This window comes from Ochotona princeps, chromosome 24 (genome assembly GCF_030435755.1).
Source record: "Ochotona princeps isolate mOchPri1 chromosome 24, mOchPri1.hap1, whole genome shotgun sequence".
In the NCBI taxonomy this organism is placed as follows: Eukaryota; Metazoa; Chordata; class Mammalia; order Lagomorpha; family Ochotonidae; genus Ochotona; species Ochotona princeps.
Window position 1 is genome coordinate 34,123,495 of NC_080855.1, and position 26,292 is coordinate 34,149,786.

General features: G+C 40.6%; 1 protein-coding gene across 1 annotated transcript in view; it reads left to right on the top strand.

The window, feature by feature from the left end:
• The window catches only part of LOC131483197 (cytochrome P450 3A6-like), a gene marked incomplete at its 5' end in the record, with an annotated part of 51,846 nt that overhangs the window by 15,996 nt on the left and 9,558 nt on the right, over positions 1-26,292 (top strand). The window contains 3 exons of the mRNA XM_058680596.1: positions 1,517-1,630; positions 1,975-2,063; positions 4,003-4,151. Coding sequence (XP_058536579.1) covers positions 1,517-1,630; positions 1,975-2,063; positions 4,003-4,151 — 352 coding nt within the window. The remainder of the gene's footprint in view (positions 1-1,516; positions 1,631-1,974; positions 2,064-4,002; positions 4,152-26,292) is intronic.

Below are 26,292 nucleotides of genomic sequence, written 5' to 3' on the forward strand. Positions count from 1 at the left end.
TTAAGCATTTATTCTTAAATATTGTATAGTACCAAAATTATCAGGGAAGTTTCATGTGTGTTTCATTTTGTTTTTCATTTCATTTCGTAATTAGTGTATTTCTCCAGTGGCAAGGAGAAAACAAACATAATTCAGATCAGATTTCATGTTTCACTTTTCTCTCTCTCTCTCTCTCTCTCTCTCTCTCTCTCTCTCTCTCTCTGTGTGTGTGTGTGTGTATGTGTGTGTGTGTGTATGTAGCTAGCCACATGGAGCAGATATGCAGATTTGTGTAACTAGCAGCACAAACATGTTTAGACTTTAATTTTGTAAAGGATTTTTCATTTAAATATGCCAGAAGCCTGTTACTGAAAAAGATGGTGGCAGGAGAGAAAGAATAAAACAGAGAGTGAAAGAGAGCAAGAGTGAGACTTAGAGCACGAGTGTCCATCCATTGGTTCACTCCCAGATTGCTGCAATGGCCAGAGTTTGGCCCATATGAAGATCAGAGCCAGGAGCTTCTTCTTGGTTTTCCACATGGATGCAGGAACCAGAACACTTTGGTCAGTCTCCTTTGCCTTCCTCTGCCATTAGCAGGCATATGAATTATAAATAGCACAGTAGGTGCAGTTATGGGGTCCCACTGATACTGTTCCTTGTATTTTCTTGTATTTTTCTTTATGCCAGGGCTTATGAGTTTTTCTCTTTCAGTGTTTCATTCAATAAAAAAATAAGTGTTGTGAAGTATAGATGTGCCACTCTGTATCAGGATGCTGAATCTTATTTTGACACAATGTTATGGTGCCTGCCATTCAACATCCTTCTCTATTTCCTCTTGCAGTGCTTCAAAGCCTCCTTTTTGTTCAGAATGTGTTATAAAAATTCTACACATGAGAGAAACGTTTGGTGTTTGCTTTTCTGTGTAATGTTTATTTGTTTTAATATAATAAGCTTCCATTCCATCCATTGTGCTGTGAATAACAGGATTTCTGTGTTTAGTTCTTTGATACTATGATTTCATGGTTTGGTGGGGGAATAAATATCTCAAAGCAGAATATCTAAACCTAAATGAAATGTATTTTTACTTTTTAAGGAAAGTTCTCTTCTTATATCAGTTGTTGTTCATGTGCATGTTTTTGTGTATAGAGAGTAGGGCAGAGTGGAAAACAAAATTGTTTCAAAGAAACATACAGGCTGTTTTGGCCATCTGGATGTCCACCAGCAATTCGTTTCTGTTGTGCTCTATATTAGAGGATGTTTCTATTTCTGTTTAGTCTCCTGGAATGACAGATTCTCTGATATATGGCAAATTGATTTTTATAGGAAAATGGAAAATAAATGCCTCAGACCACATTACATCTACTCTCTTATGAGGCTAGGCATTTAGAATAATATTTATGAGCACATAATGTTAGCATACCAAGTGGTAGACTTCTATTAAGTAGTTTGAGATGCCTGATGTGTGTGTAATAAACATTTATAACAGTGATGATCTTCAGAACTTATGCTGGGCAAAATGTCTTTATTTGAATTTTAGTCTTTTGGACCAATGGGATTTATGAAAAGCTCCGTCACCGATTCTAAGGATGAAGAATGGAAGAGAATAAGAACACTGTTGTCTCCAACCTTCACTAGTGGAAAAGTCAAGGGGGTAATAAATTAGTATATGTTAATTACAAACTTAACTGAGTCTGGAAAAAAAATGGAAAGACAATCCTAGTCCATTTGAAGCAGAAAGTTTATTGGCACCAATGTTCCTTAAACTGACCTTTTCTCTTTATAATCTAGAAGAGAATTGCATTCATTAAAAATGTTGATGAACTACCTCTGCTTTGATAATCCAATCCTTTTGACTTGAATATTTACTTTTAACTGTGGATGAAGTGGTGTATATAGAGTTATTTTGTCACTCCTGCTTCATTAGAAAACTATTTCCTTATGTGACCTGGATCTCTGCATCTCATTGTGGCTGGTGTTGTGTGTGTGTATACTTAGATGCTACCCATCATTGCCCATTATGGAGATGTGTTGGTGAAAAACTTGAGTCAGGAAGCAGAGAAAGGCAAGCCTGTCAATTTGAACAAGTAAGTAAGAATGTATTTGTGGGGTTCTGGGCTCTTTCAGTACATGGCATGGAGTTGAAATTTTTCCTTCTGGAATCCCTAGAGTGAACATACGAAAGAGTGTATTTTGTGCTACAACTCCAGTGATTCCACCAGAAAGGATAACATGCAACAGAAAGGAAGTTGGGGACAGACTGGGTTTTCTTGGAATAGAGCACATAATATTTACCAGCTTGGCTGTCACTTTGGCTATTTGAGAGACAAAATTCATGTGTAGAAAGAAGGAATATGATTCTGTGGAAGTTTTTTGTTTGTTTTGTTTTGTTTTGTTGTGTTTTGTTTAAGATGGTATGGAATTGGGATTGCGAACTAAGGGAAGAATTTGGTACAAATCGGGAAGCAGGGTCTATGCCAGGAGAGTCCCAGTGTGTGTGTGTGTGTGTGGGAAGAACCAAAATGCCTTCATGGAATTGCTGATTATATTAGAAAAATGCTAAATACTGAAGTATATCTTTTACTTCAAATTTCTTGAATATGTGGAGAGAGAAGCCCCAGAAAAGCCTTTGGGGATGGCAACAAAATAATTTATTAGCTAAACTTGAATATTTATTTATATTATGTATATTCATTTGGTGTGACGAAAGAACTAGAACGAGATATATTCTGTGTCCTGATCCTAAATATCTGCAACAACTAGGGATTAGCCAAGCTTAAGCCAAGAGCTAGGGATTCAATCTAGTCTCACCTGGGGGTGCAATGACGCAAGTGCCTGACTTAATACATGGTATCTCCAAGAATGTGCGTTTGCTGGAATTTATTAGCGGAGCTGCTATTTGGACAGAGGACTAACATATGAAATACAGCATCAAAATTAGCATCATTTGAAATTTTTGAAAATTTTGCTCTCCCAGTCAGAATGTACTAACTTTGAATTATTCAGGAGTCTGCTTTGTAAACTATGAATTCCTGGAGAAGCAGATAGCATTTCACACAGTTATGAATTCTTCTTGTTAATAAGTTTAATGTAGAGTTATTATATTTAACCACAGTCATTCTTGGATATACCTTTTAAAGGGAATTCTACCCTCAGGGCCACCTCAGATTCTGGAGATGGAAAAGAGGGTGTATTTTAGAGTTTTGTCAATGAATGAAGGGAAAATTGATTGTTCTGTAATTCAGATCAAAGTGTTGATATTTAGTAATGTGTTAGGAAAAAATCATCTTTGCAGACAGTTTCTAAGGTAAGGGAAGACCTGGATGAGCGCCATCTTCATGAGTCCCAGGGAAGAGTGAATTATTCCAGCTATCCTGCTAAAGCTTAGGTCTTACGTCTAAATACAGCACAGAGTTCTGAAACCTGTGTGATTATGGTTTTTAACTCTGGTTGAGCTTAGATGCATCTCTAATTTTACTAGAGTCCCTGCTACCCAGGGCAAAGACAACTGTATCTTCCACCCTTGATATGTTTGAATGTGAGTGATAGTAGTAATGATCATTCTGATGATCTAGGTGGTAGTTCTATTTTTTAAAATAAAGATGTTTATCTCAATGAGACAGACAGAGAGAGAGAGAGAGAGAGAGAGAGAGAGAGAGGTAGAGAGGGAGCTATCTTCCATTTGCTGGTTCACCAGACTAGGTTGTTTGAACGCATGCATGTGCTGCATGTCTGATAAGGAACCAAGCTGTTAAACTACCATCTTTTGCATACTGGGATGTGTTAGCATGAAGCTAGATCAGAAGTGTGGTCGGCTGGATTTGAAACAGAATTCTGACTGGTGATATGTGCTTATTAAACCTCAGCCACTGAGCCTCAATGCCTGCCTCCGGATGTGGTCCAGGAATTGTTTGGCTCTCTGCTGTTTTGCTTGACATGTGCTTTCTCAGCACTTCCTGCTGCATGTGCGGCTCAAGAATGGCAAGTAGGTGCTGGTTTTAATTGTCCTTGTATCTCTCTCCACAGAATCTTTGAGGCATACAGCATGGATGTGATCACTGCAACATTATTTGGAGTGAACATTGATTCCCTTAGAAACCCACATGATCCTTTCTTAAAAAATCTCAGGAGGCTATTAAATCTTAATTTCTTTAGTCCTTTACTTTTCTCAGTCAGTAAGTATTGCACCATTTCTTCCTCTTTTTAAAATGTCTTGAGAAGTAATTCAGAAGCAACAATGTACCCATTTTAAATGTACAGTTGTCATCACTGTTGCCAATTCTAGAATATTTTTGTCACTCCAGCAATTCTGTTCCTTCCTTCATCACTCCTTGCCCATGTACCACTAATCTTTTATTTTCAGAAAATGACTATTTCTTAAATTGTGTTCAAATGGAATTGTGTAATACATGTTCCCTTGTGATTGGCTTATTTCAATCATTGTTAGGTTCTCAATGATTTTCTATGTTGATGTGTGTGTGTCATAACATCATTTCTATGAAGCAGCAAGTAACATTATTCCATTATGTAACTTTTCATTTTTTTAAATCAATGGATTTATTAGTTGTTGGGCATTTGAATTTTTATTGCTTTGGCTTGAAAACTGTGTTCATTCTTTAAAAATTTATGTTAAATTCATGATTTTATATCCATTTCAATCTTTTGAATGTAAGTTCAGTGGTAGAATTTGTGGCAATAATTCTATTTAGCTATTTCGGTAACTTTCAACGATTTCTCATAAAACCTGTATAATTTTGCTTTCTCACCTAGAGTATGTAAGGTTCCAACTTTTTCTCTTCCTTGCCAGTGCTTGACTCTTCCATCGTTTTCATCATATAGCCTCTCTAGTGAATAGAATTCATAACCCATTTTGGTTTAAATGTTCATCCTCAAATTGATAATCACATTAACCAACATTTACCATTTTCATGCCTTCTCTCAATAATTGTCTACTCAATTTCCAGTGTCATAATACTTGAATTATTTTTTCTGTGTTTTTGAGTTGCAAGAAATCTTTATGGTTTAGATAAATCTCCTGACAGATAAATTGCTTGTAAGATTTCTCCTGATTTTTGTCTTTTACCACTCTTGACAGTTTCTGTGTAAGTGTGAATAATTTTTTGTTTATTCCAGTTTTATTAATTTCTAAATTTTTATCTTATAATACAATTCCATAGACTCTTGAATTTCTTTTACCCCTCTTCAAATCCTCACTCCTCTGATGTCCCCTATATTATTGCAATAGTATGTTGATTAATAAGCAGTCATATGTCACTCATTGTGCTATTTAGACATGTCTTGATCCTGCAGGTATAGAAATGGCAAAGGGTGCAGCATCCTACTTTTTCCGGTTCTGTGGGTTTCTTTTAGCTGTATAGCTAGTAGCTGGGTAAGTGCAAATGATTAACTTTTGGTGATGTAAAATTTATGTGTTTCCTTTTATTGTTTGTGATTTGGGTATCAATTCTAGGAATCCATTTCCAAGTCTGAAACCATGAACTCAACCCTTATGGCTTTTATGCTAGAATTGTATAGTTTTATATCTGCTGTTGATGCATTTAATGTTTTAAAGACTTATTTTTATTGATTTGAATGACAGAGTTACAGAGACAGCGAGTGAGGTTGGGTGTAGAGGTGAGAACGAGGGACTGAGAAATTTTCATCTCTGATATGGCTTATTTCCTAAATTGCCTCAAGTACTGGGGGCAGGGCAAAGCCAAATCCAGGAGTAGGAGCTCCATGAATGTCTTTAAATGGTGCATGGGCCTGAGAACTTGTGCCATTTTCTGCTGCATTTCCAAGGCACATTAGCAGTAGCCTAGATGGGAATTGGTTTCAGCAGGACTTGAACCAGAATGCATATGAAATGCCCCTGCTGCAGAAAATGACTTAATGTCTCACAATACAGTGCCAGTCCTTGAAGTTAGCTAGGTACAGAATAATAAATAAGGGTCTGACTCTTTTCTTTTGGCCTGTCACTATCCAATTGTACCAGCACTAAATGTTGAACTGAATAGCCCATCTCTTATATGGAAATAAATCATTCTTGCTATTCAGTGGAAAAATGGAAATAATGTTTACTTCTGGACTCAACTTCCGTTATTTTGATCTCTGTCTATACAGAAGGCCATGTCCCATTTGCTGTGGTCTTTTAGCTTTCTGTATGTTGAAACTGGGAGTTACGAGAGAGTGATATTTTGTCTGCTGATTCCTTCCTCAAATAACCATAACATTTGGAGTTGAGCTAATCTGAAGCCAGTAGTCAACATCCTTTTCTGGCTGTTGCAAAGATTCATTTATTTATCCAAAAGTCAGATTTACAGAGAGGAGGAGAGACAGAAAGTAAGAGTGTGCATGCGCTGGTCTACTACCCAAACGGCCATAACAGCAGGAGCTGAGTTGATCCAAAGCCAGAAGCCAGGAGGTTCTTCCCTGGATTTCCATGCAAGTACAGGGTCCCAAGGCATTGGGCCATCTCTACTGCCTTCCCAGGCCACAGGCAAGAATGGATAGAGGAATAGCAGGAATACAAAGTGGTGCCCATAAGGGATCCTGGCTTATGGAAGGCAAGAATGTTAGACACTAGGCTACTCTGCCAGACCCTGATTGAGTCATTTAATCTGCAGACAGCTTATTGGTCAGGTTGCCTCTGCACAGACCTTGATATCTAATGTTATTATCAGAGCAATATTAGTTTCATAGTATGAATCTGAAAGTTTATATTCTTCCAAGTATTTTTAATTAATTAATTTTATTAGTTTTTGATGCAGTTCCATTGTTTTTGGGATTTCCCCTCTCACCTCCTAAATCACCTTCCCTTTCTTAGTATCCCTTTTAGTATCACAATAGTATATTCCATCATAAACAGTCCATCATTCTGCTTTTAAGTGTATCCTGACATTGTAGGTATGGACAATGGCAGAGAGCCATCATCCTATTGTTAAGACATATTTAACAGTTTCATTGGAAGACAATTTGTAAGTTGAAAGTAGAGTTGCATACTGCATTGTATCTTCACTCCTGTTCAAGAAAGTCTGTATGACATAGTCATTAAATATACCCATAATGAAAAGCCATAGAAAAATCAAGAACAGGAGAAATATAGATAATTTACTCCATGAAGTTAAATAACATTCTACTGAATGACCAATGTGAAACTGAAGAAATGAAAATGGAAATAAAAACTTTCTTGAAGAAGCTATGCTACTGTGTGGCCTATGTGTCACTGAATCAATCTGTAGGAAAAAAAATTAAAAAAATATAAAAAATATCACAACTCATGATATGTGGCCAAAACAGCATTGAAAGGACATTTATACCATGAGATGCTTACAAAGCAATCAAAATCTCAAATAAATGACCTGATAATGCATCTCTTTTTTTCTTTTCTTTTTTTATTTTATTAAATTTATTCGTTAATTACATTGTGTTCTAATTTCATAGGAAATGGGATTCTCCTCACACCTCCCCACACCCTCCCCACATGGTGGGTCCCTCCATCTTGTTGCATCACCACAGTTCGAGTTCAGTTGAGTTGCCCTGTTTGTAAGCATATGCCAAGCATAGAGTCCAACATCTTATAATTCAGTCAAGTCCAACTGCTTCTTGTGGAGACCCTCTATGGTTTGAGGGCAGAGCCAGCAGAGTATCACCCGATCAAATAAAAGAACTAACATACCATCAGCAACAATTAACATCGTTATGGAATTAATTGACATAGTATTGAGCAACCAGTACGTTAAAAATAAATATGATTTCTTAACCACATTCTGTGACCACCCCATTCACATTTCAATTTTAGTTTATATACGACATATGACATAACATCCATAACATAACATGTTATGACTAACATCATATCAACTTAAATTAAGGCAAACATACGGTATCTAACCGTTTGGGATTGTCTCATTTCCCTTAGCATTATGGTTTCCAGTTGGGCCCATTTGGCAACAAGGAACTGCATTTTGTTTGTTTGTTTGTTTTTTTCTAATGGCTGAGTAGTATCCCATGGAGTAGATGAACCACAGCTTTTTTATCCAATGCTCTGTTGATGGGCATTTTGGTTGCTTCCATGTTTTTGCAATTACTGATCGTGCTGCTATGAACATAGGGGTGCATGTTGGTTTCTCATGAAACAAGTGTTTTGGATATATTCCTAGGAGTGCTATTGCTGGATCATATGGTATGTTGATTTTGAGTTGTTCGAATATTCTCCATACTGATTTCCATAGAGGCTATACCAAACTGCAGCCCCACCAGCAGTGGAATAGGGTTCCCTTTCCCTGCAACCTCGCCAACAAGTGTTGTTGGTGCTGTTAATCATGTGTGCCAGTCTTACTGGCGTTAGGTGGTACCTGATTGATGTTTTAATTTGGATTTCCCTTATTGCCAGGGAACTTGAGCATTTTTTCATATGTTTATTTGCCATTTGGGATTGTTCCTTTGTGAAGTGTCTGCCCATTTCCCGTGCACATTTCTTGAGTGGCTTTTTTTGTTTTGGTGTTTTGGTTGTTTTGGAGTTCTTTGTATATTCTGGAGATTAGCCCTCTATCACCTACGTAGTGCGCGAAGGTCTTCTGCCTTTCTGTGGGTTGCTTTTTTACTTTGTTGATTGTTTCTCTAGCTGTGCAGAAGCTTCTTAGTTTGATGAGGTCCCATTTGTTTAATCTGGTCTTGATTTCTACTGTTTTTGGTGTCCTTTTTAGGAAGTAGGGACCTACCCCTAGATCTTGTAGAGTATTTCTGACATTTTCTTCCAAAAGTTTGAAGGTTTCTGGGTGTAGGCTTAGGTCTGTTATGCATTTAGATTTGATCTTAGTGTATGGTGAGAGATGTGGGTCTGTCTTTTTGTTTGTACAGGCTATTAACCAGTTGTCCCAACAGCATTTATTGAACAGACCTTCCAATTTGTCTGGATTGTCGTTTGTCCTTTTGTCAAAGATTATTTGGCTGTATTTGTGTGGGTTAAGATCTGATGCTTCTTTTCTGCTCCATTGATCTTCTTCTATATCTTTTTGTTTAATTATTTTGCATATGTGACAGTTTCATAGGCTCTGGGAATCGCCCCACCCGTCCCCATGCCCCTCCTCCCTGGTGGATTCCTCCACCTTGATGCAGTATTACAGTTCAAATTCAATCAAGATTCTTTCCTTGCAAATGTATACCAAGCATAGAGTCCAGCTACTTATTATCCAGATGGGTTGAACAGTTTCGTGGGGAGACCATTTCTGGTCCAAAGTTAAAGCTTGTAGAATATCATCACAGTCAATTAAGAGTCCCAATATAACATCAACAGCAATTTGTAACATTATGGAATTGACATGGTTTTGAGTAACCAGTATGTTAAAAAAAAAAAAAAAAGAAAAGCAATTCTTAACCACAACCTGTGATTAGCTCATTGACATTTCAATTTTAGTTTATATACATGACCGGCTGCTATATACCTTAAAATGGCTATAAGGTACCATTCAGCTGTCTCATGTCTATTTCATTTTAGTATTTAGCCATTTGTTGTGTTGAAGTATAATTTTGCTGATCTTGGCAGATTTTAGGATAATCTAGACTGGCTTGTAACTCTAACAAGATATTTGTCGACATTTAAGGTGCAGAACATTTTTTTGGGGGGGCAGGTGTGCAGGAAAATCCTCAACACCATGGTGAGGGGTGACTAATCTTTGTGTCCCACCCAGCGAGGCATGAGCCAATCCACGCCAACTCTTTCCTGTCAGATGCCAAGCTCTACTTTTTGTTGTTTGTCTATTTACTTTAGGATTTTTTAGTTTGTATGATTGTTTGTTTGCTATGAGGGGTTTTTGGAGTGATCCCGATGGTCATTGCGAAGGAGGGTGGGGGTCCAGAGGTGGAGCCAGGCTCGGACCAGAGAAAGTTCTCCTCCCTGGTCCCGAAGGATGTTTATTGTTCTTCTGTTTCTGCGGACCGCTCAGGGCTTCTGGTTCTTTCCAATGACATTGGTTTCTACACGGTAGAGTTTGGACTTCTTCCATCCCCTCTGGAAGCTCCAGTTGGGGGTGGGTGACCTCAGAGTACTCGGACTCCGAGGGCATCCAATTCACTGTGGCCTCCTTGGCAGTTTGGATATAGTCCTTTTTGCTTGTATTAATAATTTGTGGTGAAGGTCTGGGAGTCTTCGTGGTTGGGATCTAAGCTTCCTCCTTGCCACCTGCTCCACTCTGGAGTGACCCCTGCTTCACGCACATGACCTCCTGTTAATAACGTCCACCCACAGAACGTCCATCCACCAAACAACAATCAATTACCAACAGCCTCAAAAAGCATATGGCACGGCAGAATTATAATTTCTCAATATTAACCCTCAACACAAGTGGCTTAAATTCATCACTCAAAAGGCACCGATTAGCATACTGGGTTAAAAATCAGGACCCAACTTTATGCTGCTTGCAAGAAACACATCTAACCAGAAGAAACTCAAGAAACTAAAAGTGAAAGGGTGGAAACAAATATTCCATGCCAATGGACGAGAAAAAAAGGCTGGTGTGGTAGTCCTATTCTCAGACGATATGGACTTCAAAGTAAGGAACGTCAAAAAGGACAGGGAAGGGCGCTACATTTTCTTGAAAAGGAGGATTCAACAAGAACCAATCGCCATTCTTAACATTTATGCTTCTAACCTGGATGCACCCAGCTACGTGAAACAACTACTTTTGGACTTAAAGGTAGACATAGATGAACATACAATAATTCTGGGAGATCTGAACACCCCACTAACACCAATAGATAGATCAACACAGCAAAAGCTCAACAGAGAAGCCACAGAACTCACACAAACAATAGAACAACTGGACCTAGTAGACATCTATAGAATATGTCATCCTAAGGCCACAGACTACACCTTCTTCTCAGCAGTGCATGGCACCTTCTCGAGGATAGACCACATAATAGGACACAAAGCAAGTTTAACTAACTACAAAAATATCAGAATCATACCATGTACCTTCTCAGACCATCACGGAGTGAAACTGGAAATCAACAACTCAAAATGTCCCAGGAAACATGTAAACTCCTGGAGGCTGAACAATATGCTATTAAACGAACAATGGGTTAGAGAAGAAATTAAAGACGAGATCAAAAAATGAATGGAAACCAACAAAAACCAGATACAAAAGTCCAAAACTTATGGGACACTGCCAAAGCAGTGTTACGTGGTAAGCTTATTGCAATTAGTGCGCACGTCAAAGCCCAAGAAAGGCAACAAATGCAGGAATTAAGCACACACATCCAGGAAGTGGAAAAGCAACAGCAGAAGGACCCCACAAACAAGAAGAAACAAGAAATTATCAAAACAAGACAAGAACTAAATCAGAAAGAAATTAAAAAAACCATTCAGAAAACAAAGGAATGAAAAAGCTGGTTCTTTGAGAGGATAAACAAAATAGATACCCCATTGGCCCGACTGACAAAGAGAAAACAAGACAAAGCAAGAATTAGCAGCATCAAAGATGAAAAAAGCAACATAACAACAGACATTGCTACCATTAAGGAAATAATTAGAAATTATTACAAAGAATCATATGCCAACAAATCCGATAACCACCAAAAAATGGAAAGATTCCTAGACTCCCACCACTTACCAAAACTCACCCCAGAAGCACCAGAAGACCTGAACAAACCCATTACCGAATCAGAAATAGAATCAGTGATTAAAGAGCTCCCAACAAAGAGAAGCCCAGGCCCAGATGGTTTTACCACAGAATTCTACAAAACATTCCAACCGGAGCTAACCCCAATCCTTTACAAGCTCTTCAAAACAATAGAAAAGGAAGCAACTCTTCCAAACTCATTCTATGAAGCCAATATCACCTTAATCCCCAAACTGAATAGAGAATTAACAGAGAAGGAAAACTACAGACCGATCTCCCTGATGAATGTTGACGCTAAGAGTCTCAACAAAATTCTAGCCAATAGAATACAAAAAAACACATCAGACAGATCATCCATCCAGATCAAGTAGGTTTCATCCAGGGAATGCAGGGATGGTTCAACATAAGGAAATCCATAAATGTGATACACTGCATCCAAAAACTGAAAAACAAAAACCATATAATAGTATCAATAGATGCAGAAAAAGCCTTCGACAAAATTCAACACCACTTCATGTTAAAAACCCTAACCAGGGTGGGGATAGAAGGAACAATCCAGAATATAATCAAAGCAATATATGAAAAACCCAATGCCAGCATCATACTAAATGGAGAAAAACTGGATCCCTTCCCACTGAGATCTGGAACAAGACAAGGCTTCCCACTATCACCACTGCTATTCAAAATAGTCCTAGAGGTACTTGCAGAAGCCATAAGACAAGAAAAAGAAATCAAAGGAATCCAAATGGGAAATGAAGAAGTCAAGATTTCACTGTTCGCAGACATGATTCTTTACATAGAAGAATCAAAAAACTCAATACAAAGACCCCTAGAACTCACACGAGAGTTTGGCAGAGTGGCACAATGCAAGATAAATGAACAAAAATCAACAGCCATAGTGTATGCAAATAGCCCAGAGATGGAAGAAGATCTAACCAACAAGCTACCATTCAAAATAACAGAGAAAAGCATGAAATATCTGGGAATAAATTTAACCAAAAGCGTAGAAGACTTTTATGAAGAAAATTACAAAACACTCAAAAAACAAATAGAACAAGACCTCGAAAGACGGAACAGCATCCCATGCTCCTGGATAGGCAAAATTAATATCATTAAAATGTCTATACTACCAAAAGCAATATATACATTCAACGCAATCCCAATCAAATTGCCCAAAACATTCTTCATTGAACTGGAAAAAATGATACACAGATTCATCTGGAAACACAAAAAAACCATGAATAGCCAGAACCATTCTGAAGAACAGGAACTTAACAGGGGGAATCACAGTACTGGATCTATGGACATACTATAGGGCAGTGGTTATCAAAACAGCCTGGTACTGGCACAAAGATAGAGAGGAAGATCAGTGGAACGGAATAGAAACAACAGATGAAAACCCACACAGATACAGTCAACTAATCTTAGACAAAAAGACAGACAACAATCCAAGCAAATGGGAAGGTCTATTCAATAAATGCTGTTGGGACAACTGGTTGATAGCCTGCAGAAACAAAAAGATAGACCCACATCTCTCACCATACACTAAGATCAAATCTAAATGGATAAAAGACCTAAACCTACATCCAGAAACCTTCAAACTTTTGGAAGAAAATGTTGGAAAAACACTGCAACACTTATGAGTAGGCCCTGCCTTCCTAAAAAAGACTAAAAGCCGAGAAATTGAGACCAAAATAAACAATTGGAACCTCATCACACTAAGAAGCTTCTGTACAGCTAGGGAAACAATCAACAAAGTAAAAAAGCAACCTTTCTCTCTATCTTTGTGCCAGTGTCATGCTGTTTTGATAACCACCGAACTATAGTATGTCCAGAGGTCTGGAACTGTGGTTCCCCCTGCTAACTTCCTGTTCTTCAGAATGGTTCTAGCTATTCGTGGTTTTTTTGAGTTTCCAGATGAACCTTTGTATCATTGTGTTTCCAGTTTCATGAAGAATGTTTTGTGCAATTTGATTGGGATTGTGTTGAATTATATATTGCTTTTGGCAGGATAGACATTTTAATGATATTGATTTTACCTATCCAGGAGCATGGGATGTTACTCCATCTTTTGAGGTCTTGTTCAATTTTTGTTTTAAGTAGTTTGTAGTTTTCCTCAAATAGGACTCCTACATTTTTGGTTAGATTAATTTGTAGGTACTTCATACTTTTCTCTGTTATTTTGAATGGTATCTTGCTGTTAAATCTTTTTCCATCTCTGGGCTGTTTGTATACACTGTGGCTGTTGATTTTTGTTCATTAATTTTGTACCCTGCCACTCTACCAAATTCTCATATAAGTTCTAGCAGTCTCTGTATTGAGTCTCATGGTTATTCTACATAAAGAATCATGTCATCTGCATATAGTGAAAGCTTGACTTCTTTGTTTCCCATTTGGATTGCTCTGATTTCTTTTTCTTGTCTTATGGCCTCAGCAAGTACCTCTAGGACTATGTTGAATAGCATTGGAGAAAGCGGACAACCCTGTCTTGTTCCAGATTTCAGTGGGAAGTGTTCTAGTTTTTCTCCATTCAGTGTGATGCTGGCGTTGGGTTTTTCATATATTGCTTTGATTATGTTGTGGATTGTTCCTTCAATGCATAACTTTGTTAGGGTTTTTAGTAGGAAGTGGTGTTCGATTTTGTTGAAAACTTTTTCTGCGTCTATTGATACTATCATCTGATTCTTAGTTTTTAGTTTTTGGATGTGATGTATCACATTTATGGATTTCCGGATGTTGAACCATCCCTGCATTCCCGGGATGAATCCTACTTGGTCCGGATGAATGATCTGTCTGATGTGTTTTTGAATTCTCTTGGCTAGGATTTTGTCGAGTATCTTAGCATCAATATTCATAAGAGAGATAGGTCTGTAGTTTTCCTTCTCTTTTGGTTCTCTGTCCGGTTTTGGGATTAAGGTAATGTTGGCTTCGTGGAATGAGTTTGGGAGGGTTGCTTCCTTTTCTATTGTTTTGAAGAATGTGTAGAGGATTGGGGTTAACTGTGTTCAGAATGTTTTGTAAAATTGTGTAGTGAATCCGTCTGGGCCTGGGCTTTTCTTTGTTGGGAGGTCTTTAATCACTGATTCAATCTCTGCTTCAGTTATGGGTTTGTTCAGTTCATTTGTTGCCTCTGGGCCAAATTTTGGCAGGTGGTGTGAGTCTAAGAACTTTTCCATTTCTTGGTGGTCTTCTGATTTGTTGGAGTACAGTGCTTTGTAGTAATTTCTAATTATGTTCTTAATGGTTGCCGTGTCTGTTGTTATGTTTCCTTTTCCATCTTTGATGCTGTTAATTCTTGATTTCTCTTGTTTTTTTCTTTGTCAGTTGGGCCAGTGGGCTGTCTATTTTGTTTATCTTCTCAAAAAACCAGCTTTTTGATTCATTGATTTTGTGTATAGTTTTGTTTGATTTCCATCTGATTAATTTCTTCCCTTGTTTTGATGATTTCTTGTTTCCTGTTGTGTATGGGGCTCTTCTGCTGTTGTGTTTCCGAATTCCTGGAGGTGTGTGCTTAGTTCTTGTATTTGGCGCCTCTCTTGGGCCTTGACATGAGCTCCAATTGCGATGAGTTTGCCCCGTAGCACTGCTTTGGACGTGTCCCACAAGTTTTGGAATATTGTGTCAGAGTTTTCATTGGTTTCCATAAATTTTTTTGTAAGATTTATTTTATTTTTATTACAAAGTCAGATATGCTGAGAGGAGGAGAGATAGAGAGGAAGTGGAGCTGCTGGGATTAGAATCACCGGCCATATGCGATCAAGGTGAGGATCTTAGCCACTAGGCCACTCTGCCACGCCCCAAGTTTCCATAAATTTTTAAATTTCATCTTTGATTTCTTCTCTGACCTATAGTTAGTTTAATAGCATATTGTTCAGCTTCCAAGAGTTTCTCTATTTCCTTGGGCATTTTGAATTGTTGATTTCCAGTTCCAATCCATGGTGTTCTGAGAAGGTACATGGTATGATTCGTATCTTTTTGAAGTTTTGTAGATTAGCTTTGTGTCCTATTATGTGGTCTGTCCTGGAGAAGGTGCCATGCACTGCTGAAAAAAATGTATAATCTGTGGTCTTAGGATAAAAAGTTCTATAAATGTCTACCAAGTCCAGTTGTTCTAGTGTTTGTATGAGCTCTGTTGTTTCTTTGTTGAGTTTTTGTTTTGTTGATCTATCTATTGTTGTTAATGGGGTGTTAAGATCACCCACAATTATGTGTGCATATCTATGTCTCCCCTCTAAGTCCGTAAGCAATTGCTTCACATAGTTAGGCGCTTGGAATTTGGTGCATATATGTTCACTTTAGTAATTACTTCCTGAAGGATCAATCCCTAACCAATATATAGTATTCTTCCCTGTCCTTTTTGATGTTTGTCAGATTGAAGACTATATCATCTGACATTGGGACAGCTACCCCAGCCTTTTTTTCTCATCCATTGGTGTGATATATCTTTTTCCACCCCTTTACTTTCAGTTTCTTCGCATCTTTTTGGTTAGATGCGTCTTTTGTAGGCATGATATGTTTGTGTTCTGTTTTTTGATACATTCTGTTAATCTGTGTCTTTTGATTGGTGAGTTTAGGCCATTTGTGCTTAGGGATTATATTGAGAGGTTGTGATTTTTAGCTACCGTATGTGCGTGTAAGCGTGCAAGTGTGTGTTTGCTGACTTTTCTCATATGGCTTTAATTGGGGAGGTCTTCCCATTAGCCATCTTTGATTTTGGTTTTCAGTTTTTCTTTCTGGGTTTAGCATCTTCCTGAGGAGATTTTCTAGAGCTGGTTTCGTGCTGATGTATTCTTCTACTTTCTCTTTACTGTTGAAGGATTTGATTTCATTCTCAAATACAAATGAGAGCTTTGCTGGGTACATTATTCTCAGTTGGCGGTTGTTTTGTTTCAATATTTGAAATGTTTTACCCCATTCTCTCCTTGCTTGGAGTGTTTCTTCTGAGCGATAGGCTGTGATTCTGATTTTCCTTCCTCTGAAAGTAATCTTATCCTTTCTTCTTACTTGTCTTAGAATAGTTTCCTTGTATTCGCATGAAGGAAGCTTGAGGACTACATGTCTGGGTGAGGCTCTCTTTGGGTTGAATCTGCTGGGGGTTCTCTGTCCTTCCTGGATTTGTGCTGGATTTATATTTCCAGTGTTCTGGAAGTTCTCCTGTATTATCTCATTGAGCACCCGTTGTGAGCCTATCTCTTTTTCCACTCCTTCGGGAAAGCCTATTATTCTAATATTTGATTTTTTGAGGTTGTCTTTCATTTCCAGTATGGACCTATTGGCTTTCTCCAGATTTGTCTCCTACTGTTTGATGAGCTGCTGCCTTTCATTCTGATTGTCTTCCAATTCTGATATTCTGTCCTCTGCTGTATTCATTCTATTGGTTAGGCTCTCAATTTTCTGCTCTATATCGAGGATTCCCTTTTGACTCGAATTATTTGTGCAGTGACATGGTTTTCGAATTCCTTGGAATCTTCCCAGCGCTTCTTGCTGTCTTTGATGAATTTTATCACTAATTTCTTCAATTCCTTATCTGGTATTTCCTCTATGTCTTCATCTTGCATCTCTGATATTGAGATTAGTCTTTTTTTAGGGGGGTGGGGAGAGTGCTTGATCTTTCTTCTGAGTCATTACTTTTCTGATACTTCTCATTGTTTTGTTGTTTCTTGTCGTTTTGGAATTTTAATCTCTGACTTGCTTGTCCACAGCTGCTGCCCTCAGTGCTGTAGCCTATAGGAGGTGTGATCCAGCTGCTGCTGCATGGAACATTGGCATAAGCATAATTCTTCTTACTCTATTGTTGACAGCAGGTGATGGTGGGGTGGGTGTTGGGTTGTTTCATTTGCGCCTGGGTTTATGTCTCTGCAATCTAGTTCCATGCAGCTAGTTGGCTAGGTGTTGTCTTGCGTATGCCAGTGGGGATAGGGTATAGATGAGAGACTTTGCAACCTCGGGCTTCTTATCTTTGCTTTGGGCAGATATAGAGCTGCGGTTCCATACCCTACTATACCCTCACAAACGTGCTCCCCTGTTGGGAAGCACACTGCTATGGCCCTGCTTGCCTGTGCTTCTTCCCAGATCAGCAGATCTGTTGGGTGGCAATACTGCCTCAGGGGCTCTAGCTGAGCACAATAGGGGATTCTGCCTGATTCTCCAACTGCTTGTTGCTTGGAGTCTGTAGTTCACAGCCCCGAGCTGGGTCAGGAGGCTCTGCAGCCCAGCCCTGGTGCCAGGCCCCTTCCCCTGCAACTGCCACTCAAAGATGTTGCGCTTCTGGGAGACACAATATTGTGTCCCCGCTAGACCACATAGGCAGACTGTGCCGAATAGGTTCCGGAGGTTGGATCCAGCACAGCAGGAGGTTCTGCCCCAGCCTCTAGCCTCCCGCAGCTGCTGGGAAACACACTATTGTGTCTCTTTTAGTCCACATTAGTAGACTCTGTCGAGCAGTGTTCCTCCTCTGGAGCTTAAACCTAGCACAGTAGGGGCCTCTGTCCCTGCCTGTAGCCACCCGCAGTTGCTGGGGGACACACTACTGTGTCTCTGCTAGTCCACATTAGCAGACTCTGCTCAGCAGCATTCTGCCTCTGGAGCTTGGATCGAGCACAGCAGGGGGTTCTGCCCCAGCCTCTAGCCACCCACAGTCGCTGGGGGACACACTATTGTGTCTCTGCTAGTCCAAGTTAGCAGACTTTGCTGAGCAGCGTTCCGCCTCTGGAACTTGAACCGAGCACAGCAGGGGGTTCTGCCCCAGCCTCTAGCTGCCCACCGCTAGGTATCCACAGCCCGGAGCTGGCTAGGAAAGCTCTGTGGATCCAACCCTAGTACCCTGCTCCTCTCCCCTGAGCTTTCTGTCAAAAATGCTGCCCCTCTGGGGTTGGCAGATTTTTGAGCAAAGTCCCACCTCTGGGGTTTGAGCTGAACACAGCAGGCTAATCCACCTGAGTCTTCAGTTATTTGCTGCGCCCAGTTCACAACTCTGCCTTGCTCACATGCGAGGCTTCTTTCCCTGTTGCACTCTCTCAAAGGAGCGGAGCTGTGGAAGGCACGTAGCCGTGCCCCTGTTAGCCTGCCCTACCGTCCAGGTTGGGAGGCTCTGGCAAGTGTTGCCCAGCCTCTGGGGCTCTGGCTGAGCACAGCAGGAGATTCCACTGGAATCTCTAGCAGCTAGTCCACAATTTGGAGCTGATTCGGGGATTGGTGCGACCCAGCCCCAGAGCAGAGCTCTAATCCCCTCTGCACTCTCTCAAAGCTGCTGACCTGCTGGGAGGCGCATTGCTGGAAAACACCCGCTGCTTGTCCTCTACCTCAGCACGGGTTGATGGCCCCTATTTTCAGTCCTGTAGCTACCTTTAGGGTCTCCAGCACTCCAGTGGCCTGTGCCCCTGCAGGTGTGGGCACTTTTTTTTTTTTAGCTTCCTTTGTCTTCCCTGGGTCAGCTGAGACTCCACTGCCTTCCCCCTGCCTGGGACCACGACTCACCAAGTTTCATGCAGTGTGCTGTCTTTCCTTTCTGTCGTTTTATGGCTGTTCCTCCATGCTGTGTAGATCTTCTTACTTCAGTGAACTCCAGTGACCTTCCCTCTCCTCTCCCTGCAATTCTGTGTCTCCTGCTTTGTTTGTTTGCTGGATTGGTCCCCTCCTCTCTCTACTCCATCTTATACCAGCTCTACGCGGTTGGCCATCTTAGTCCCTGATAATGCATCTCAAGGATTATTAAAACAGAAAAAGTGAACAGGAAGCAGGAAATGATAAAAAAAATCACATCAAAATGAATTGAAACTAAAAAACTACACATAGCAATGGAAATGAGCAGTTTTTATTTTTGTTTTTTTAAAAGTTTTTTGGTGATGTTTATGTCAATTGAAGTAGAAAAGGTGTAGGATCAGGGCAAAATGGGTGAAACCATTGTGTCCACATTTTCCTCTCCTTCTTCCTGTATATGGGGAAGGAGAGAGTAAAGGGAGAAGCCACACCCGGCCTCCAAAACACCTCAGTACCGGAGGGATGGGGCATAGCAACAGATGTCATTGCAAAGTCCTTGAATTGGAGCATGCCTCAAGGGTTTTACTCAAGAGGTTTCAACATTGATCTCACAGATGCAAGGATGAGGATATCTTTCCAAGGTTCATTGGTTGGCACAGTCCACCCCTAAGCTGGCTTTGATATGTGCTGTCATGCTTCATTGGGGTAGTTGTCCAGTTTGTTCTGACCTCTTTGCTATGGTACTAGGTGTCCTCTGTAGGCTCCAATGGCCTGGCATATCCTCCATGTGCTTCTGGATGTGCTGTCCACTGCTCTGTCAAAGCCATTGAGGAGACCTAATTGGGACACATGCACTCCATTGACAGACTGCTGATACTGCCACTCTCTCCTCATGGTTGGAGTTATGAGTCTAGCAGTTTTGTTCTGGGATCCTGGAAGCACTCTTGTCCCCTGTGGTATCAGATCCAACTCTTCTGTGTGCACCCACTCTTTTTTTTTTTTTTTTTTTTAATTTTATTTTAAATTCATTAATTACATTGTATTATGTGACACAGTTTCATAGGTACTGGGATTCTCCCCACCCCTCCCCAAAACCTCCCACCATGGTGGATTCCTCCACCTTGTTGCATAACCACAGTTCAAGTTCAGTTGAGATTCCCCCATTGCAAGCATATACCAAACATAGAGTCCAGCATCTTATTGTCCAGATAAGTTCAACGGCTTCTTAGGTATACACTCTCTGGTCTGAAGACAGAGCCAGCAGACTATCATCCCGATCAATTAAAAGCTCCAACATACCATCAGCAAAAATTTACATCACCATGGAATTAATTGACATAGTAACGAGTAACCAATATGGTAAAAGTGAATGCGATTTCTAATCCACCTTCTGTGACCACCTCATTGACATTTCAATTTAGGTTTATACACAACATATAACATTCATAACATAACTTGTTATACATAACATCGTGTCATCTTAAATTAAGGCAAACATGTGGTATTTAATCTTTTGGGATTGGCTCATTTCCCTTAGCATTATGGTTTCCAGTTTGGCCCATTTGGCCACAAAGAACTGCATTTTGTTTTGTTTAATAGCTGAGTAGTATTCTTATGGGTACAGATTGTTCTTTCTCCCATAGCATCCTATGTTCACACTGATAATTGCAATTACTAGGTCAGATCCATCTCGAGCCCCCTTTATTTTTAGGTTTATTTAATTATTTATAAGCTTAATTATTATTGTTATCATCATTTTATGAAACAGTTCCCTCAGCCCTGGGATTTCCATTATCCCGTTCTCTAACCCCACTCCACCCACTGAGGTCTCCCATAGCACTGCAACAGCATAGTTCAAAATAGAGTGTCACAAATCCATCATTGTGGGCATGGACAGCATCCCATTGTTAAGTCAAATTTTCAACAGTTTCACTGGAAGTGCATTCTCGATCCAGAAGTAGATTTGCATACTGCACGGTATCCTCACATCTGAACATGTTATTCTCCACTACACAGTGTAAATCCCCCAAAGTGAAGGGCCGCCAAAGAAAATCAACAACAGAAAGAAAAGAAGAAATGAAAAACACCATGAAGTTAAGTAGCATGCTACTGCATGACTAATGTGCTGCTGAAGAAATAATAAAAGGAAATAAAAAACCGTTATGAATAAAATGATGCTACTGTATGACCTGACTCAGTAAAGATTAACGAGAAAAGTAAAACATGTTTTGAAGAAATGTAACTAAAATATCAAAATCCATGAGATCTAGTTTCCGCTGATTTTTGCTGGTGAGATGTATCTCCTGTAGGTCACAAATAGATGGGTTTTGTCTTTTTAATCCAGTCTGCTTCTCTATGACATTTGATTGATGAGTTTAAGCCATTTACATTCAGGGTGAATATAAATAGGTGGCAATGTGGTCCTGTCATTTTAGCAATGGGTTCTTCATTGATTTAGTCTATTGTTGTTTTTTACTGCAATGTTCTTCACATTTGTCTTTCATTTTGGTGGTGCTATTCCTTTTTTTTCTGTCAAGAGAACATCTGTAACTATCCCTTGTAGGGCAGGTTTGGAAGAGGCATATTCGTTTAACTTTTATTTATTGTGGAAGAATTTTTATTTCATTTCAAAGACGAAGGACAACTTCGCTGTGAACATTATCCTGGACTGACAATTCTTTGCTTTTAGAATCTGTAATATGTTGCAACATTCTCTTCTGACATGTAGAGTTTTCTGTGAGAGATCAGCTGTCAATTTAATTGCCATTCCTCTGTATGTCAATTGATTATTTTCACTAGCATATTTAAGGAACCTTTCCTTATGTTTGATTGAAGAGAGCTTGATTTCCATGTGTCATGGTAAACATTGCTTTGGTTCAACCCTGTTGGGAGTTCTGTGCCCCTCCAGAATGTTGTTTCCCAATTCTTTTTGCAGATTATGCAGGATTTGCTTTATTATATCTTTAAATATGTTTTTTAAACCCAGCTTCTCTTTCTGTACCTTCTGGGACTCTCATAACAATTATATTTGTCCTTTTAATAGTGTTTCTCAGTTTTTTAATACATTTTTCAGCTTCACCCAGCTCTGCTTGCAGCTTTTTGTTTGCTTCCCCTTGCTGAAAGGAAATATATTGCAATTCTGAAATTCTTTCTTCTGCTTGCTTCATTCCATTTTGGAGATTCTCTACTGGACTTTTAATTTGCTCCACTGTATTCTGAATTTCTGATCTATCAGCTTTCATTTGATCCATTCCTGCTATTTCCTGTGTAACATATTCCTTAAACTCCTTGAACTCCTTCTTTAAGTGCTTCTTGTTGTTGATAAGAAGCTTTATAACAAGTGTTTTGAATCCGGTATCCCCCATTTTCTCTATGTCTTCCTCAATGATTCTGAGGTTGGCAAAGATTTTTGCTCCTCTGCAGGGGATTCTTCAGTAATATAAATTGTGCTTTTGAGTCATCTTTTGTTTTGGTCATTTTACTTCTGATTATCAGATTCATCTCTATGGGGCAGATTTCCAAGCTCTGTCACCCACAGGTCTGCAACTCAATTTTACTTATTCTGGTTGGTACATGGTTGTTTGTTTGCAGTCACTTTTACCACTTCCTTCAGCTAGTCTCATATCTGTGCTCTTATGTTAGACTTCTACCATGGTCTGCATATCTCAGCTCCTGGCTCACCACTCTCTCTTTCCTGTAACCCTGCATTATTCTTGCACCATTGCCTGTTGAATGCTTCTCCCAGTTTCAGTTCACGTAATTCCCAAGATGATAGCATATGTGCAGCTCACTCTTGTCCCTACAGTGGCAAAGCTTTTGCCACATTGTACCAAATGACAGCTCATGTGAAACTTGTGGAGTTCTTCATCTGCTGGCCATTAGGTCTGGGGGCCACCTGGACCCATTTTGGGTGAAATTTGAAGGATGGCACATTGTTGTAGTTCATTGAGTCACAAATGTGTTCACTTACAATTTAGTTCATGCACAGTTCTGTCCCGTAGCCATTACCTCCCTACACAAGAGGGCACTCGATTTGGCTTTAGTGGACTTAGTTTATAAAATCCACCCTGTTCCCGCACCACCTATTTGAAATTTGCTGCTCTGTCTCTGCTCCTGGTCAACTCAAACAAACCAGCAGGTTGGGCAATGCTTTGACTGGGTTCAAAAGTTCTCAAGGAGTCCCACTTCTCACTTGGTTTCTGGTGGATTTCTGGCTCCTGGTGCAGTTCAGATCACCACTTGCTGAATGCTACTGCTGTATTCAGTCATTGTAGCACCACACCATTGTATTCACTGCTTTACTGTGTCTATCAGTCTCCAAATGCCCCTCTGATGTTAGTCTGTCCTCTCCTATTTCCTGGTAGATGTCCTCTCTGCTTGACCCTGGCTAATATTTGTCTATTTAAATGTGTCATAACCTTATTCCACCAGCTTGGTTTTCTCCAGTCCCATTTCTTACACAAAAGAATGAGTGCTGTGGCCTACCCCAACCCTGTCCTCCACATAGTTAGCCCTCATGTACACCATTGGGAACTACAGTCCACTCAGAGTGACCTCCAAAAACTTCCACTGAGCTGGACCTGAGTCCTAGTTTCTGTGTCTGCCAGCATGTGCAATGGATTGGTCCAGTCTGTCTTACCTTCCCTTCAGCTCTTGTACACATAATTGGCCATTGCACCGTAACTCATCTCAGCTGACTCCACCCTCCACCCTACAGTCTTGCCAGTGTGTATCACCACCTGTCTAGTCAGGTCTGCCTCTAGTCCTGGTTCTCAGGAAAAAGCTATTTTTAAAAAGAAGTTGAACAAGCACTGTTTTGCTCAGAGTAGCAAAGCAAAGCAAGAGAAAAAACAAGTAAATTTAGAGTTGAAAAAAAAATCCTAATAAACCTGTCAGTTGATCTCTTCTTGCTGTTTGGATTCTTTGATCACTGTGTGCTGTTCTTTATTGCTTTAAATGTTTTTTTTAAAGATTTATTTATTTTATTACAAAATCAGATATACAGAGAGGATGAGAGACAGAGAGGAAGATCTTTCGTCCGATGATTCACTCCCCAAGTGAGCCGCAATGGACTGGTGCTATGCCGATCCGAAGCCGAGATCCAGGAACCTCTTCAGGCTCTCCCATGTGCGGGTGCAGGGTCCCAAAGTTTTGGGCCATCCTTGACTGCTTTCCCAGGCCACAAGCAGTGAGCTGGATGGGAACTGGAGCTGTCAGGACTAGAACCAGCCCCCATATGGGATCCCAGGGCTTTCAAAGCGAGGACTTTAGCCGCTAGGCCACACCGCCAGGCCCTGCTTTAAATGTTTTACAGTCTAGCATGAGCCCCTCACATCGGCATTTGACAGTTGGTGTTCTACCATGGCTCAGCCTTGCTTTCCTCCTCCCGTCCTTGCCATAACGTGAACTGGTTGGTATTATGGTCCAACTTGTCCAACCCACACTGCATTGTTGTGTTCAGATTCGCCAGAGGGTCATATGAATTGGCCCATCCTGGCTTGCCACAGACCTGAGCCATAAACTGGCCTGGTCTTGGCTGCTTCCTGCATTGAATCTTGTGTTTACCTGCAGGGACTGTGTACCAACAGAGGAGTTCCCTAAGCTCCTCCCTCAGATACTGTTCCAGTGCCAGGTTTCTCACATACAGGTGCGTCCATGCCCAGCCAACTTAAAATATGCCCTGTCCTAACAGGAACAATGGCCTTTCCTGACCTGACCTCACACATTGTTGGGTGCTTAGCCCACCAAAGCCTGGTCCACACCCAGGCATGGCTCACGCATGGCTGTCCTTTATCCACCCTGGTTCTCATGAGCACCAGTGGGTTCTGAATTGTAATCTAGTCTGTCACACACCATATGTAGTCCACACCCTTGCCGAGATACATTGCAGCCATGTCCAGACCAGATTACAGCCCCCACTCTAACCTTACACTCACCAGATATGACATTATTCAGCCTGGGCATCCCCTTAACTCTGCAAGCAGGCTTGTTTCCAGGCACAGATGATGTGCATGGCACTCGTTGCTCTGGTCCAGTTTGGTATATCCCCTCCCCTGTCTTGCGCTTTGCCTTCAGATGCCATAGCCTAGCCTGACTTGGCTGGCCCTACTCACAACTTTTGTAGGTAGTGCTGCATCCAGGCCTTATTCAGTCTATTCCCATCTCTGCCTCATGTAAACTGGTAGTTATGATAGCCAAGCCTGGCATGACCCAAACTACTGCATAGTTTTTGCATTTGTTATTTCTTTAAGGTTTGCTTGGCCCTGCCTGTTCCACAGCCTTTCAAAACCATTCCACACTTGTCATTGGGTGGAGCTACCATGCAAAGCATGGCCATTATCCAGACCTGAGACATGTGTTCACTAGCGAAAACTATGGCCCACCAGGGGAGTTTCCAAAGTTCCTCACCTTGTCCAATTCCAGACCTAGATCCCACACATGCCAGGTGGTATAGGTCTATACCTGGCATAGCTTGCCCTTTTATCCCAGCCTTTTCATGAGCTGGTTAATGTTTTGGTCTGATTTGCCCCATACCCTGTTTTGTGGTGCATATACAGGTGCTGCAACTGGAACCTGCTGTGCCTGTTCCTACCCCCACTATACATGAGTGCTGGCAGGTTTCATGGTCATGCCTAGTTCAGCCCAGCATTATCCCAAATCTCAGGCTAACCAGCAGTATTTGTGATCCCACAGGATTAGGCCCACATATCGCCCACAGAATCGACCCCTGGACCTGCTTCTCTATTGTGCTGGTGTCACGGGCCAGCCTAATGTTACCCTTCCCCTATAATGGCACTGACTATCAGATACTGTGATCTAATCCTGCCAGGAAGGACCCTAGCCCTAGCTTTTGTGTGAGCTGGCATGTGGTGGTCAGCAGTGTTTCATGCTAACAAGCCCAACTCAGTTCTGCCATTTTGCAGTCCATCAGTCAGACCCAGACCTAGCCTCTCCCTCCATACGGTCAGCTCTCAAGTACAATGGCCTTGTTGCTGGGAGTTCCTCAGGAATCGTTTCTTACTGCAACAAACTCCCTGAGTAGTCCTGCCTTCCCCATATCCCTTTACCCCTTTCCCTAATGAATCCACAATCATTGTGTCCATCAGTGCCTGTGTTCTCCAGCTCAACCTTTGCAAGCGTAGTGAGTGGTGTGCTGGTCCACAGCTCTACCTGTCCACTGAAGTCCCAAGCTCCTGGTACATGTGCTAGCCTATTG